Source organism: Besnoitia besnoiti, chromosome VII (genome assembly GCF_002563875.1).
Source record: "Besnoitia besnoiti strain Bb-Ger1 chromosome VII, whole genome shotgun sequence".
NCBI classification, from domain to species: Eukaryota; Apicomplexa; class Conoidasida; order Eucoccidiorida; family Sarcocystidae; genus Besnoitia; species Besnoitia besnoiti.
The window spans coordinates 988,102-1,004,747 of NC_042362.1; the positions used below are offsets into that span (position 1 = coordinate 988,102).

A 16,646-nucleotide genomic window follows, 5' to 3' on the forward strand; every position below is an offset into this window, starting at 1 on the left:
GCGATGTGCCACGAAAATAAGTGCGTAGCTCTCCAAAAACGCGACTCACGGATGGCCTCAGAGTGTGGAAGGGGATGCAGCTGCACAATCAGAGCCGGTTCACCAGTCTGACAGACAAACCCCGGCTGACGAAGACACAGGGGGGGAGGGGGGGCGGCTACTTGGCTAACGTTCGAGCTGCTCCACTCCCGAGCAGCCTGCATGTGCGGCATATCAACCGGCGGTACGCGGCGACCATCGCGGTGCACAGGTTGTTGGTCTTCAGGTTATGCAGCAATCAGAACTATAGGTGGCGACGAGACAGACACCTCACGCCGCTTCGAGGGCATGCGGTAGGAAGCACCTGCAGAGTGACGTAAGGAGCGACACGCGTCACGCTGGAGTGCAGTAGCTAGGAAAAGGAACAAGAACAGGAACTACACTCCCGAGAAGATAGCCGCGCTTCACTACAGAGTTCGCGCTTCCTCAGTACACGTGAATAGAGACGTCACTGGCGGCGGTTCCAGGTGCCGCCTCAGGGCAGCACTGCGCCCACTCGCACTTCAGGTACGGAGGCGACGGTGAGCGTCATGTGCCTATTGACGGCCATGCAGCAAAGCATGCGCTCGACATGAACTGTGTGAGCGAGTCCGGCCGCGCGCAAGACGCCCGCGCAACTCAGTGGAGTTCCAGTTTCTTCTCCTCGCACACGCTTTTCTGGCCTTTCACGACGCAGGCAAACCCAGCCCCTGCCTTTGGCATCCGCGAGAGGCGGGTTTGTGGCGGGGGGCTGAACCTAGGCTTCACTCTTATCTCATGCGTCCATCCTTCGCTCTACAATGATCGGCGCGGCACGCTGGCGAAGCGGTGAAGTGGAGCCCAACCAAATGGCTGGCTGGCTGGCGCTAGCGAGTGCGCACGTAACTTCCGAAGTGCACCGGAATGCGACGAAATCTCTAAGTAACTGAGTTGCAGAATCAACCACCCCGCTGAATCCAGCGCCACAGGAAAGACGTGCGCTTGAGCGCGCCGCGAGCCAGGGCGAGACGTGAGCGCTGTGCGCTTCTCGTATCGAAAAGAAAGCCTCGAGGCGTCAACTACGGCGCGTGAGTCGAGAGCCTTTACGTCGGTCGACTGAGAGGGCCAGCCGTTCGCTTGGAGAACGGAAAAATTAAAGAGCGCACAAAAAAGTACTCTTCTCTTGAAAAACCGCAGCAAACCGGGGAATCACAGAGCCAGCCATGCCTCGCAACGCCAAAACCGAATCCGCCCCCCTCATCGATCGAAAAGGCACTTCGCAAGTGTCTTCTCATGCAGCCTCACTGCGCGGCTCTCGCTTCTCCATCCGCATCGGTTTTCTGTACACGCATTGCGAATACGCGGAGCAATCGAAACGCGTTGGCTGTTGAACCGACTTCAGAATGACTGACGGCCTGACGGGCCGGGAGAGATGATAGTAACCGAAATTATCTTTGTTCTTTTGGTTTCTGACGAGCGGAAGGAAAAAGGAAAGAGACTGGACCTCTTTCTCTTCGTTGCTCGGAACTCTGCCCATTCACTGCCGCCGCAGGCGCGCATGTCGCCGCTCCTCCCGCAGCCGGGAGTTCGAATTTGTTAAAAGAAGTGAGACAGAAAACTTTTCTTCTCGTGGAGGTTCTTGCCAAAAATACCGACTACGCCCCACTTCAGTGTCTGCCTCTCCTGGCCATCCACGGGCTGCCTCCTGCGTCTCGCACGTGGAGACCGCCTCACCCCACACGCGCGCCAAACTAGAGGGAGCGGCGCCTAGTCGGGAGCGCGACAGAGTCGGCCCAGCGTTGTGGAAGGACGCGACTAAGGGCGAGGAGACTCACCGACGATTCGGTCACCACAGAGAAGAGCTGTACGGATTTGCCCCCACGCCGCCGCCCGGGGCCACCCCGTTCATCAAGGCCACCGGCCTGCGCAGCAGATCGAAAGCGGCACACGCGAGTGTGAGTGCCCCCCTCTCGCGCCCCGATGGAAACATCATCCATGGGCGGACACAAGCCAGCAGACGAACACTCCCCCCCTCACAGATCCTGTCGCATATATATATATATATATATATATATATATATATATATATATATATATATATATATATATATATATATATGTACAGGTATACCCGACACTATACAACACGTAGAGTGTGCTGCGGGTTCGCTACAGGGCACGCACGCAGCGCACAGATCGTCTACCTTCATCTATTACTGCCTTGCAGTGCAACGAAAGAGAATGCAAACGGGGTACAGTAGACTCGACTCATATATTTATATTTATATATACCTAAAGCCGTAAAGATACATGGATAAATATATATATATATATATATATATATACGGATATGTTGGCTCGTGCATCGTTTTCGCCGTCGCATCTTTAGGTTTTATCCTCACCTTTGCGGAGCGGCACCCATGCTGGTGAACGGATTCGCCCCCGCGGGAGTCGCTCCGCCCATCATGACAGAGGCCCCCCCGCCGAACTGGCTGGACATCTGCGCGGCTTGCGGCTGCGAGAAGCCCGCCACGCCGGTCCTGTCCCCAAACATGCCGGCACCTCCTGCACCGCAAAGCGCAGCGTTCTGCTGCAGAAACGGATTCATGCCCGCGCCTCCGCCAGCCGCCTGCGCATTGGGGAACGCGGCCATCATTCCGCCTTGCCCCATCGCCTGAGGCTGGGCCTGTACCCCGGCTCCCATTGACAGAAACGGGTTGGTTGCGCGCGCGTTCGCCTGCTGCTGGGCGAAGGGCGGCGAGACCCCGGGCCGGAACGGGCCCGCGGCCCCGCCCCCGGCCACCATGAACCCCGAGGCCTGACCCACCAGGTTCGGGGTCCCGGGCCCCCGAAACATGCCCCCTCCGGCTCCCCGCCCCGCCGCAGTCGCCGCGAACTGCTGCTGCCGAAGCAAGGCCTGCTGATACTGCTGCTGCGCAAGGAAGGCGGGGCTCTGGCTTGCCCCCCAAGCCCCGGGGGCTTGGGGGCCGCGCGGGCCTGCTTGCGAGGCGACAGCGTTCCCCATGAACATGGGATTCCCCATCATTCCCGGATACTGAAGTCCTTGGTTGAAGGTCGCCTGCGTCGCCATGGGCGACGGCGTGAGCCCAAGCATGCCCGCGGGCGAGTTCGGTCCCATGCCGCCTGCGGCTCCAAGCGCGCCTGAGGGAGACATCTGGGCCCTTGCGGCCGGTGCGCCCGCGCCGAAGACAGGGCCCCAGGACGACGGGGACGAAGAGAGACCCTGGGCGCTGCCGGTCCCCCCCCAACTGGCCTCGCTCGCCGCGTCGAAGTCATCAAAGGGGTCGCCACGGTGTGCGGAAGAACGGTGAGAGGCGTGACGAGGAGACCGGCCGGAGGACGCGCGCGGCACCGACCGACTGCGGCGCGGCGGCGGCGGGGACTCCTGAAGGGACATCAGAACACGGCAAGAGTCGGCGGAGAGTCCCCATTAAAGCTACGTGCGAGAGGAACACGCGACCGACGCACGATGCGTGGAAAATGCCCTTGACACGCCTGATTCTTTCGAACGAACCATACGAGATACGCTCGCAGAGGCGGACCCTGCGCCTATTGAACAAATGTATCTACTGAGATACAATCTACAAGACAAACAGCCCTAGACCATGCTTGCGCTATCGCTGCATCTCTCTCTATCGATGCCAGCATGCGCATCGCATGTTTTCCCAGCGGTGCTCGCCCCGTGTACAGGCCTGCTACGGTTGCTGCTGTGCAGACAAACAGATGCCCTGCAGGCCTCCAGGTAGCTGACTCACGAGTATACGTGTGAACAGCCACACAGAAAACCACAGATCCACATATACACGTGAATGCGCATGAACGGATGTACGTAGGGCGACCTGCCGACTGCAATCCCGGAAGAAAAAGTGAAAACCTACATCTCCGGAGTCTGAGTCGCTGTTGTCAGAGAAATCGGGAGGAGCCGCTCGCCGACTGCTGCGCCGATCTGAGCGCCGGTCGTTCCGCCGTGAGCCGCCGCCCGACGACCCGCGCCGGATGGGAGAGGCCGATCCTCGCCCGCGATGAGTGCTGCTTCTGAGAAAAAAGAAACAAAAGGAAGTTGAGGACGACGACTCAATTCTTGCTGCCCACCGCTCCAGGCCTGTCCAGACAAGCCAAGTGACGTCTGCCAGAGGCCATGCCGCGGCGAGCGAAAGCTACCGCGGATGCTGCCAACGCCTCTCACGGTAGCGTAGACGAGAAATACGTCGGTATTGCGGCCGCTAGACAAACGGTAGACACAGCATTCACGCGGACATCCCCCTACCCCAGACTGAAGACGATGGAGAGCATAGCTAGGCCATGTAGCGTTGCACGAACATAATCAGTAGCTGTGCCGGCGTCAGCGACGCCGCGTTCCCATAAGTCGGAACTCTGCACACGAAGTCGCCTGTTTGCGCCCGAAGAGAAGGCAATCCATGCGCTGGTAGGAGCCGCAGGCTTCGCGACGCCGCTAGCTGACCTGTCAAACCTGGCGTAGAGTTTGTTGACCTCGAAGGAGGAAAATCGGTCTTCGCCAATCTTTTTGACTGAGCTCTTGCCGCTGCAGCAGCTCGAGCAGAGGAACTCGTACCGCGAAACGTCCACCGCAGACACGCCCTGCGCAAAAAACAACACACTCACACACACGTGGCCTCCATCGTCACTCATTTCTTCGCTCCGCGTACGCCGCCGCCTCCCCTGCGTGCGCGAAGTGGGGCGGCGGCCGCCGCACGGTGGATTTTCATCTGCGGCCTGGAGGCGGCGCGGGCGCGGCGGGGCCCAGCGCGGCGAGAGACTCACCCCGCGGCCGCAGTTGGCGCAGCGGTCGTTCTTGTTGGAGAGGAAGTAGAGCTTCTCGAGGTTAACTGCGTCTTCGTACTCCTCCTTGGAGAGCCCCACGTCCGCCGGTGAAGACGCCGATCGGTAAGGCATTTTGTCGCGCGAACTGGAGACAGGTGAGGACAAGCGCCGGACAGGAGACGGACGGCAAGGACGGAGAGGACGGGGGGGGTGGGGCGGCGCAGGGGGGCGGTTGAGCGAAGGCCGCGGCGCAGCGAGAGGTCCGGAAGACGACGAAAGAGAAGACCGGAGACAGCAACGGGGAGAGAAGAGGAATGCAGCGATCGGGAAACGACTCGGAGCGTCTAAGCGGAGGGAGGAAAGAGCCGCGGGCTTCGCAAGAGGTGGAGACGACGCGGCAGCCACTGAACCGAGCAATTTGAAGAGGACGCGGAGAAGACGCCTCAGACGAGGAGAAGGAGGGAAACAAGAGGGCGACGAGACGCCTCGGGATTCGCTGAAAATAACGCCGCAGGACACCCCCGGCGGCTGCGCGAAGAAGAGCCAGGAAGTGCGCGTCCCCCTTGTATTGGTTTCCAGCCGCGCCCTGAGGCCTTAGAGGAGACACGTTAGAGGACGACAGAGGAAGGGAGACGACAAAGCTGAAGGCCGGAGGCGAATCCGTCGAGCGGCGGGGGAGAGCGCAGCGGGAGTTCGAGGCCACTGCTGTGAAGCGCATGCCTAACCGAGACGCGGCAGGACCCCGTGGACGGAATTCGTCACACGCACACTCTCTCGGTACCGCTTTGTTAGACAGAGACGAAGTCGCAGAGAAAGAAGGCCGGCGCGCCCTCATTCCCTGGGGAAAATATCCTTGTAAAGCAGTTGTATACTCTTTAGGGGGCTTGTCATCGGCGCCGCACTACCCAGGCGCCTACATATAGACTTCTGTACGCTGTCTCTCAACTGTCAAAACCACAACGGCGGTCTGCAGCCACATCTACCCACGTGGGTGAGCGTCTCCACGATGGGTCGCGTTTCAGAGGTAACGGCGCAGGGCCCGAAGAGTAGGGCAGCCCGTTCGCGGCGCCGGCATGATGAGGTGTGGAAAAAGGCGCCTTTTCTGTCGCCTTCGCAGAGGAAGCTGCGTCACACGATTCAACAGAGGCTGTCTCGGATCGAGAACGAAAAAAAAGCTGGCGGAGCCGGGGCGACGCACGAGAGACTGCAGCTCTGGCCGCACACCAGCCACAACCGGAGCTCATTCGTCCGGAAGAGGCGTTCTGGCCCAAGACAGAGAGAGAAAAGGAAGAAAACGTCCAAAAGCAGAGCAAAGAGAGCGAAATGCAGCTATTTCAGCCACGATAAGGAAAGGATGGTGAAGTGACAGCGGGTTCGCGCTGTTGCGAACGAAAAAAACCGGGAGTTCCTTCCTCCTTTGCTCCCTAGCCCTGCCTCTCCGCTCGTCAGCAAGACCGCCGACCAGAGATGAACTTGTTGAGAGCAAGAGCGACACCCAAAAGAGAAGCTCTGTAGCGTTTCCGCGCTCAGACCAGGCGCGCCGCTTGCGCGTCAAGAACGAATCTTTGAAGGCCGTCGCTGTAGCGACCGCCGAAAAATTGCTTTAACCTGAAACCCGCAGGCGAAAAGGAGGTGCTCTGACGCGTGCAGACGCTGAACAGGCCACGCCAAAGACTCAGCTGCAGCTTCACGAGTCTGAATTAACCGCGTCACGTTGCGCAAGGCGCACGACGATGGTCGTCGAGCCTCTCTGGCTTGCCTGAAGATGTCGCAAAACAGACGCAGGCGACACTCTTCCCACTTCCTTGGCGCTTTTCCTTCAAGAGCAAACTCAAACCGTGATGCAGCGGACTTGAACATCGACTCTTTAGAGTCAACACGTAAAGGGGTTGTAGCAGGAGACGGTGAAAGCACCGCTACACGAAGCGCTGCGGTGAAAAGGACAGGCTCATTCAGCAGAGCTCACGGCCGTGAGCCGCCGCCTCGTTCGCGGGGGCTCAGGGTGCGACAGAGCGAAGAGACGAAACGAAGCAAGCCGGGCGACTTTGCGGGTGGTCCGAAGACTGGAACTGGCCGTCGGTCGGAGACAAGACAACGAAAACAAACTCGCGGAGCGTTCCTGTAGCCTCGCTTCCGCTGACCGCTGTGCAGGGAAGAAGAGAACCGAGTGGGCTCGAACGAAAAAGCTTGTTAAAAAAAGGGACGGATTGCAAAGTTTGGGTCACGACGCGTATGCGGCGACGCGGGGGGGGGGCACGGCGGGTTCTTTTTTATGCGAAAAGTATGGACACATGAGCCGGAAGCGCATCTCAGTAAGATGCACCGCTTTCCCTGACGAGACATCTTCTCTTCTTTTCGTTGTTTCTCGCTTTGTCTGGAGCCTGAGCAACCAACGGGAGCAGATTCGAGATCACTGTCTTCAGGTTCAGAACGCGGGTCCGTGGGAGGTGTCATGCCACCGTCCGGCGCGCGCTCTGTGTGTTTGTGACGTCGACCTTTAGTCACACTTCTTTTTTCCACGTCCCTTTCTCGCTCCAGACTTGTTGTCTGTTTCTGCATGAGTTTGCAGTCTATCGTCTGGCAAGATATGCTATCTTCCATGGCATATAGTCAGGGTGCATCTGCATCTGTACATCTGTATTTGAAAGCCTTGCCACGACCGCTCTCCTCGTAGAGTCGCTACTGTTGTTTCTGTCCACGTTCTTTAGTCTCAGGTGTGTGTACATATTTACGGTGTACAGACATACTTGCTGCCGCCCGAATTTTGGCAAAGTAGCAGTTCGCCTTTATCCATTTCTCAGGATGGCAGGCAACCACCTGGAGGATGTTACCTCTTCGTCAGAGGAGGAAGCTCAGCCTTCCCGTCGTCAGCAGCGTCAGGCTCAGTTGCGCCAGCAGCAGGAGAACCAGAAGGGGAAAAAGAAGGGCAAGAATGCAGGGAAGCAAGGAGAAAAAATTGAGTCACACGAAGACCCCGGCGCCCGTGAGGGCGCCAGCAAGGAGGCAGGGAGGCCAGGGAACGCAACCGAAGGTGAAAAGACAGAGAAAGGGGAACTAAACGAGCACACAGGTGATTCTGCATGGGAGCATGACAAACAAGCGCCTATCACTGGACCAAGCCCAGTGGTCTACTGTGGAGGTACGAAAGAGAGAGAGACAGGGAACGACAGCGAGGGGAAACGGAACACGACAAGGAAACGACAGAGTGGGCGGCTGTCTTTTTTGGCTTTTATAAGGCGTACACTCTAGCAGAAATCAGGAGACCTGCGAGGCTGTGTCCTTCGGGAGTAACCGATCAGAAAATAGATGTCGGCCTTCCTGCTCAATCGTCGTACGAGCAGCGTCCCGCATCCTCCGTTTTTCCTTGTTGCACGTCGTGTGTCCCCTCTGCCTCATGCGTCGCTGTCTGTATCCCCTCTTGTCTCCACTGGCTGCCCCTCTTCTCCGTTACCTGGCTGCCGCCTTTTCTTGCCTTGGGCTTGGTTGGTGGTGTTTCTCCCCACGCCCGTTCCTGTGCATTGCCTACCCTCGCGTCTCCCCTCCCTGGCGTTCTTGCCGGCCTCGAGTTGGCGTTCAACTGTGCTTGACATCGGCGACCAACCTTGCCGAGTCTGTTTGAGTCTCCTCGGATTCCGCGCGTGTCTCTCTGCATCGGGCTCGATTTCCTCTCTCTGGCCTTGCCTGCAGTTTGCGGCGGCGCACCGGACTTCTGCGAATTCGGTGCCCGTTGGCTAGAGTGCAAAGCGTGGATTGAGGCACACCACGCGGAGCTCCTGCCTTTCTGCGTGCCGCCGAGTTCGTCGAAGGAGGAAAAGGAGGGCGGCAACGCATCGGGCGACGACGAGGGCGCTCTCGCAGAGCGCATGCAACGCCTCGACGTGGCCTGCGAAGAGAAGAAACCCGGGGACGAAGCTGAGAAGGAGACAAAGAAAGGTGGGAAGAAGAAGGCAGCGAAACCTGTAAGCGCGGAGGGCAACCGGTCAACACCCCAGACGAAGGCTGGTGTCTAGACGCGCACGTGAAGAGTTGCTGTCTCCACTGGGCCGAGCTTCGCGTGTTCCGTTCGCCTGGATCCCGCGGCTACTTGGGGGAAGCTTTTTTCTGAAACGCTGAGGCGTTGAAATTGCCAGAGGAGGCGAAACGGAACTCGACTAAGGCGCGCCGCGTTTCAGCAGAGGAGGACAGGCTGAGCGGCGAGTCTCGCTTTCGCGCCGCTCGGGCTTCGACTGCAAACGGCTTGAAGGCGATTGGTGCCTCATCTACTTCGCTTACTACTGCGCGGTCGGCCGAAAACGATCTGTCCGCCGAGAGGGAAGACTCTACCAGCATCTCCGGTGTGTATGTGTGTGGGTGTGTGTCTGTCTCTCTCTCTGGGTCTGTGTCGCAGAACATCGTCACCATTCAGCGTCAAAGCCGCGCGAAGCGCAAGACCGCCACGGTCGTCACGGGCCTTGAACTTTTCGGTGAGCTTCGAGGGCGGGGCGGACACGGGGGGCCGGGTGGCGAGTTCACGCCCCTGCTCAACCTATTGACACACTTTGAATCCGCGGCGCCTTTTGGAGACCGCTTTTTGCGTGTGTTCCCGCATGCCTTTTTGTGTCTCGAGGGTGGCGCGGTGTGTGCCGATTTTTGGTTTGTCGCGTTTCCAGGCGTGAAGCTTGACAAGGCAGCGAAGCTCTTCTCCAAGCAGTACGCGTGTGGAGCGTCCGTGGCGAAGGGCGTGCCAGGACAGCCTCAGCAAATCGAGGTTCAGGTGAGAGCTGCGCACGGGCTGTCTGTGCATGTTTTAGATTTTGGGGTTTAGGCTACCGGGAGAAGACCTCAAACGAGCGGCTATGATGACAGAGGACAGCAGGGGGGCGAGAAGGCCTTGGAGGCAACCGCAGCCCTTCGAGGAGGCTGTGAGAAGCCTCGACGACGCCCCCGTCACCCCCCCCCCGCCCCCCTCGGTGGCGTGAATGGCGCTGCTCAAACGTGGTGCGAACGGGCTCTTCTGTTGGCGTTTCAGGGCGACGTGGAAGAAGAAATTGCCGAGCTGATCGCGTCGACCTTTGAAATTCCAGAGGACAACATTCAGCTCCTCCCTCCCAAATGAGCGCGCGGTCAGCAGACCGCGGCACGGACACCCCTGAAGACCTATTTCTCAGAAATATGTCTGCGTACACCATGATGTATGCTCTGATGAACTCCTCATGCACCGGAGGTTCAGGCCGGGGTTAATCCCGAGGGCTTGAGGGACGGGGGGGAAGGGGGGGGGGGAGGGAAAAAAGGGGCATAACGGCAGTTTCTTGTAAGTATGGACCGATTTATCTTGCTTCGTTCGACCCGGAATGCCTTTCGCCATCCGTATATATATATATATATATATATATATATATATATATATATATATATATATATATATATATATATATATATATATATATATATGTTGGCGTACGCTGTTTGTATTCACGGATGTACCGTTGTCTTTGTGAACCAGCTATGGGGCATGCTGCATGGAAAACGGGTGACTCAGGCGGCGAAGGATTTTGAAGAGCTGCTCTCGACCAAGATGTGTGATTGACGCGTGGCGGAATTGGGGCAGTTTGTTCGCGTCTTACACGACTTGGTCTCTTAATTGACTGCACAAGCAAACTGTCGTTCAGCACACTGGCACAGCGCTGCGGTGACGTGGCGTCAAAGGGCGGTGGGGCCCTTACAGTGCTGCGGCGCGCGTGTCAACAATCGAAGCCAATGCTGTGGTCTTGGCAGCGGTTAGTAGGCGCGCCAGCTTCGATAGATGTTTGCCCTTTTACGAGACTGTGCTTCGCTGTCCGGCCGAACTCCAGATTTTACCGTTCTATGCGTGAGAGACACGCCGTCAGTCCCGGGCTACCGCGCCCGCCACGGTTTTATGAAACACTTCAGAACGCGGTGGTGCTAGCGCGAGCGTTCGTTGCCGTATGTTTGGAAGAAGTTTATGGCGCCATCGGAGAACCATCGCCTCACAAAATGACTCATGCAACCAGGAAGCACCCGACGAGCGGCTGCACACAGGCGCAAGGGGTAAAAAGTGGTCAGGCACGCCAGAAAGCACTGATTCACGCAGCGTGTTGGCCCTCCTCACTATAGACACCCCCTCCGTGATCTGCGGCGGTTCTAGTAGGGCGCAGTTTGTTTTATCGTTCTTCCTGAGGAGTAAACCTTCGTGCGCACGCCAGTGGCCTTTATCGGAAGGCAGCTAAAGCGCAGCAGCGGCGTTTCCTGTGATGACACGCCTGAGTTGAACGTCAGATGTCTCACACTGACGATGCACGCACCTCCAGCCTGGCTCGTGGCACGGACTACACAGCAGCGTGACCGCATGTGGGATTTCGAGCAGATCAATCCACCGGCAACACTCTATAGAAATTCGTATGTCTATTTGTGTTCACCCCCCTCCCCCCCCTGTTTTTTTCGCAAATGACCGTGTTCCGTCGCCTACGTTCAGCAAGTACTGACCAACTGACAACTGCGAGGGGCAGCCCTGGGGATGACCTGTAAACGCTTCTTCACGGATGCTACCACCCGTACCAGCAGTGTCGCGTTCGATCGCAGCAGTGAGGTCTAACACATATTCTCTCTCGGAGTCAAACGGATTGACGCAGCTCTCGGTGGGTATGGAGGCCCGATTGGCAATCCGTATGTGGCGCCAAATTCCTAGTTTCCCTATTGGGTAACGGCTACGTGTGGGGCGCTACGAGCCCTAAGAATGCTGCTCGCACCCCGCCCGCTCGACCGTTGCTCGGTACCGGCTCACGTGCATATCTGGCAAGCGCGTGAAGCGCTATCAGAGAAAAGCGCCCATCGTCTGCATGTATGCCCTGCCCCCCTCTTACCAACTCACTGTGGCAGGTCATAAGAAACGTGGACAGGGGCAGAAGTACAGATGGCGTTGCTGTCTCGCAAAATTCCTCGAGGCGAACTTGGGGGGTTTGAATCGTGCTAGGGAAATCCTCGACACGCGAAGGAGTCATCGGCTTGAAACAGGGCGGCCGAGTTTTTGAGGTAGAGGAATAGGGGCAGTGGTGCCAGTTGGAGAAAAGCACGAAAATGTCCAGCGTAGTTGACGAGGAGGGGGGAATTCCCCGGCAATACCGGAATCAGGCACGGCACGTTACAAACGGAGGGCGACGGTGGAGTAACAACTCTCCACGAACCATCATGTGCATGATGGAGCGGGTGACTGCCACTAGGTAGTGTCCACCGATGACCTGCGCGCGCGTATGACACGCGGGGGGTGCTTGTTAAGGGAAACAAGCGAAGGTGAAAATTAAAGCAACCAGCTTCGCATATCGTATCCACTAGGGTGAGTGTAATGTGCCCAGAGCATTCTGATCACACGCCAGAATTTCACTAAACAGATTGCAGCGTGGGTGTTCGCAGCCCCACATGTCGGTTCTATCTTCAGTTCGGTCCCGTATACCCGATCGCACACGTCAGCCGACGGTCAACCCACAGTGTTTGACCACAGGCTCATTGTTGGTTACCGAATCGTCGAGCGTCACTGGTTCACTAGAAAAGTATAGAGGCAGGGATGCCCCTGTTGTTGAAGTTCCAGCACGTGCGGCAAGAATGACCCACGGACGAAACCGCACCTGCAGCGCCGCAACGCAGCCATAAGGGCACAGGGAGCTGCGGGGACGTTACCCCAGAAGTTAAAAAGTTTGATCTTGTTGCTGTTACCGCCTCTCAGTCGCCGCGATATACGCGAGAACCTGTGGCGTATGCAGTGCACAGGAGCGCTCCAAGGCGTGGACCGGTGTATGTCTCGCCACGTGTGTTGTTGATGCCGCAGCTCATGCCAGTACGACACCCCCAATCAGCACCTGTCTGCCGCCGAAAACAGCTGGCGCTTGTTGAGTTGTGTTGTAGACGAAAACAGGTCTACTGGGCGCCTCTGCAATCAGAACGCGCCGATCTGGACCGAGTTACATCTTGTGTTCCACCACGCTGAGCACACGAGTCATCATCGCACGGTGAAGGATGCCCATACCGATCCCGACGGCAGCTGATACGCAGGGCAGCCGGCGCTGACCGGGAACGCGCGACTCCCGCCGTGCGAAACGGGAGTACGGTGGCTGCCGTGACTGCCTACGCTGTCGTGGCATTTTGTGACTGACGGTGACGCAACTGCCGCGACAAGCGGAAACAGCGAACCCTGAAGGCATAACTTTTTTTTCGCATCGCGGCCACTCCTGCAGTTCCCTTTTTGTACCTTCTTCGCCATTCTTTTGGATTCGAGAAGGTGAGAGCCATAAGAATAAAGCTGGTTACAGTGTAAGATATGAATACCATGTTTACGGGTCACCGGGCACGCCGTCACTGAGAAGCGTTTTGTCTCCACGTCGCGCCATGGCACCCGCCGGAGCACCTGGCAAGGTAATCATGTCTAGTGTTAATGCTGCGAGTTCACAGCTTACGAAGATTAGTCAAAGCAGCGAGACGGTTACGCAGGATTACGTATATATGCTACGATGCTGTGTCAACGCATGTCGTTCGTTTCGTCTTCTCGCTCCGCTAAACCAGGCGTTTACTTTATGGGTGTCCGTTACCGTTGCCCATACACTTTTGAGCGTGTTCTGTTGTGTCTTAAGCGCCAGCTCTGCATTCACTTTCCGCTGTAAGCAGACGTGGGGTTTCCGTGTGCTGCGTTCGCTTATCTACTTGTGTGCCGTCGTCGCCAGCACAACTGGACAACTTCCTCATCACCTTGTTTGCGTGTTAACGCGGGAACATGTCCGTAGTTGCTTCTCGAAAGTAATGCTTGCCAAAGGCACACGAGACAATGACAGGTGGCGAGTGTCACTGGCGTGTTACTTACAGTTTGAACCCGTGGCGTTCGCGTGCTGATGCGCCCGATCGGCTCGCCTTTTGGTCAAATAGTCCACCTCAGTTTTTTCCTTTTCTCTGAGGATGTCATGTATATGCAGCTGCCAAAATGAGTGCCGCCGCAGTGTCGAAGGGCGTGTGCAAGTGGTTCGATTCCAAGAAGGTACGGAGATTTCATCTTCTTCATGTCAGTGGAAAGAAGTGCTCTTCGTATTTGCTTGTATGCGCACGGGTTCGCGTGTTCACACATCAAATGCAAGAGTGTCTCTATTGCGGACATTCTAATAAGTGGTCGCGTAAAGAGCCGACTAGGGTAGGCACACTCTTATACCAATATATTGTGTGGCGCCAGTAGATACCATGAGTCCTCCAAGGCAGCACAGATGTAGTCGCGTCCCATACAGTGTTACAATAGCCGACAGAGTTTTGTGGCGCTCTGCGAAGCTATCCGGTATATGGCTGGTACTGATCGTAAGTGACGATCCCTCGCAGGGACCTGTTACATCCTCTAGCTATACTCACGAGGATTTGTTGGTTTTTTTAGGGGTACGGCTTCATCACAGCTGACGATGGGACGGACTTGTTCGTGCATCAGTCAGAGATACGCGCGGAAGGATTCCGGAGTTTGGCGGAGGGTGAGGAAGTTGAGTTCGTGGTGCAGACGTCCAGCGATGGCAGACAGAAGGCAGTGAACGTTACGGGACCGAACGGTTCTGCTGTTCAGGTACGAAGCCATTAGAGGCTACTAGCGTAGCAGATGTGTCAAGATCAGTCATAAAGATGCGGCATATGGCATTTGGTAATTACGGGGTGGTGATTCGGCTCGCGGTGCTGTCGCAGCAAACGATGAGCCGGTCCCTGAGCACGTCCACGTTTTTGACACCACCCCAGAAATATGTAGGCAGTGAAGCAAAGAGGAACTCCGGGGATCCCCCCCCATACGTATTCACCGGTCCTGCATGTTTGCAAGGCTCGCCCTTATCTATCCTGCCTGTCGTAGTAGAAACTGGTGTTTAGTAATCTGCGGCAGTCGCTCGCGGAACGGCTTCACGGGTGAGCCGCATGCAGTACACGCGTTGCAGCTGCCTCCGCCCTGATACCGTTGAGGAAATAGAAGCCGGCAACACAGCAAGGTAGCACAACTCATTATTGTTCAAATGCACGGAGGTGTGTTCCGTGAAGCGCTTGAGCCACGCGAAGCCATCGCAGAAATGTAGTTCACGGTGTCTGCCTGTAAACCTTGAGTGACAGCATGGTCGCATCATGTAGAGTGAATGTACTGATTGTCTTGCAGGGCGAGTCTCGTCGTGCCCCCCGCGGAGGTGGCTACGGAGGCGGATATAGTAACAATGGCTATGGTGGAAGCAACAGAGGCTATGGCGGCGGCGGAGGGTACGGCTACGGCGGAAGCCCAGGCGGCTATGACAACAATGGCGGACACGGAGGGGATTATCAGGAGAGCCGTGCGGGAGGAGGGAGCCAGGATGCGTATGGCCGGCGCGCGTGGTAACGGTTAGAATGTAAAAGAGGCACACCTCTAGAAAGAACTCTGCGAATTCCGTGACGTTGTCTTGCTTTGTTGCCCCGTGGCTCAATCCATGAGTACATGCATGTGCACGGGTTCTGGTGTCCGCGCTACCGTAACAAAAACGGAACCATGCGGTCGGTCACCGCGTTGAGAGAATGCATTGCAGGCCCAGGGAACATGGAGAACTACAGATGAAACAGAAATCCAGATCGGAGACGCCATGCGCCCGAGCGTTGCTGTCACACAAACGCTTCGGCGTCAACCCGTCAGGCTTTGAAGCCAGTGAGCGCCGTGCAGTTCTGAAGACCGGGTTGTTGCCGAAGGGTTCGATTGTCCTCTGGTCCGAAGCGGAGAAGAGTTTTGAATTGACGAGAACAACAGTCGCGTCATGCCCACCCATACGCTATGCGTGGAACAACAGGAGGGAAAGTAGCTCTGTCGGTTTCGCAAGGCGTCCCCGTCAAAATGAAAAACAAGGCTCCACCCAACCCGTGCAATACGTCCGTCACCATCCCATCCGGAGGGGCACTGCCACCAAGAAGCCCCTTCGATGCGAGTGCCCGTCTTTCATCAATAACAAACCATGCCAGCAAGTGTGTCAAAGCTTTAGAACAGAGGAAATGAATCATGCGCTCAAGCGGCAAGACGATGTGAAAGTCTAGAACCGCTCAGCTAATCTGGATTCTCGTTCGTTTAGTTCCAAGCCGTTTGTTCATGCATCGAGGAAAACGCCAGTCCACCGTTAGTCAGCCACGACCTGCTGCTGCCTTGTCTCCACACATGAGTACAGACACCCTCCCGGCAGTGGATACCAACCGAAACGAGGTACGAGGCGATCATTTGTAGCCAGTACCGCAACGCAGCTGAATGCGTCACAGTCTTGCGAGGCGGGCACCCCTTGTGGGGGATACTCCGAAAGCAGTGGCCCTAAAGCGTGCATTTGCCAGATTAGCATGCAGCGCAAGCGTCACTGAAGAGACCCTGCTCGGCGACAGTGACGAAGGGTCCGGACGATCTGAATGCTGCGAGGACGTCCGCTGCCCAACAGGCTTTTTATGCTTTGGGCCGCCATTACTGGCGACAATCCAATAGAACTGAGGATGTGTGCCATGATGAGTAAGACAGCCACCTGATCGTGGCATCAGCCCAGCAAGAACCGACAGGCTCTCGTTAGTGGGCTGGTGGCCAGAGAGCATCCCGAAGTAGTGGCTACATATTGTTGTCATCTTACCACAACCACAGGGCAGTATATTGCTGGCAAGCATACATTCCCTCAAGGCTATGCGCAACGTGAAAATATCCTTAATGACGGTACAAATCGGACAGGAGGCGCTCAAAACAACGGTTTCAGTGTGTGGCACGGCTTCCGAGGTAGAACAACACCGGGACCTCCCTAGAGCGGAAGTATCTTGTAGTTCGCCGATCTGCGCATGGTACCGCATGCAGAGCCTTCCCATTATATGTA

The 16,646-nt window shown here is 56.8% G+C and overlaps 3 protein-coding genes across 3 annotated transcripts; 2 read left to right on the plus strand and 1 right to left on the minus strand.

Annotated features, from left to right (window-relative positions):
- Nucleotides 1-1,843: 1,843 nt before the first annotated feature.
- BESB_077370 (uncharacterized protein) lies at nt 1,844-4,932 on the minus strand (the record flags this gene model as incomplete). Its single annotated transcript, XM_029366098.1, has 5 exons — nt 1,844-1,919; nt 2,400-3,403; nt 3,897-4,053; nt 4,481-4,617; nt 4,801-4,932. 5 exons carry the CDS (start codon nt 4,930-4,932, stop codon nt 1,844-1,846), a joined length of 1,506 nt encoding a protein of 501 aa, XP_029217529.1.
- Nucleotides 4,933-7,602: 2,670 nt separating this feature from the next.
- BESB_077380 (translation initiation factor sui1 protein) lies at nt 7,603-9,895 on the plus strand (the record flags this gene model as incomplete). Its single annotated transcript, XM_029366099.1, has 5 exons — nt 7,603-7,939; nt 8,488-8,759; nt 9,188-9,263; nt 9,450-9,553; nt 9,809-9,895. The coding sequence occupies 5 exons, from the start codon at nt 7,603-7,605 to the stop codon at nt 9,893-9,895; spliced, it is 876 nt and encodes a 291-aa protein (XP_029217530.1).
- Nucleotides 9,896-13,762: 3,867 nt separating this feature from the next.
- Nucleotides 13,763-15,163, plus strand: BESB_077390 (cold-shock DNA-binding domain-containing protein; the record flags this gene model as incomplete). The annotated part of the gene is made up of 3 exons (XM_029366100.1): nt 13,763-13,816; nt 14,198-14,377; nt 14,948-15,163. The coding sequence occupies 3 exons, from the start codon at nt 13,763-13,765 to the stop codon at nt 15,161-15,163; spliced, it is 450 nt and encodes a 149-aa protein (XP_029217531.1).
- Between the last annotated feature and the right edge of the window lie 1,483 nt (nt 15,164-16,646).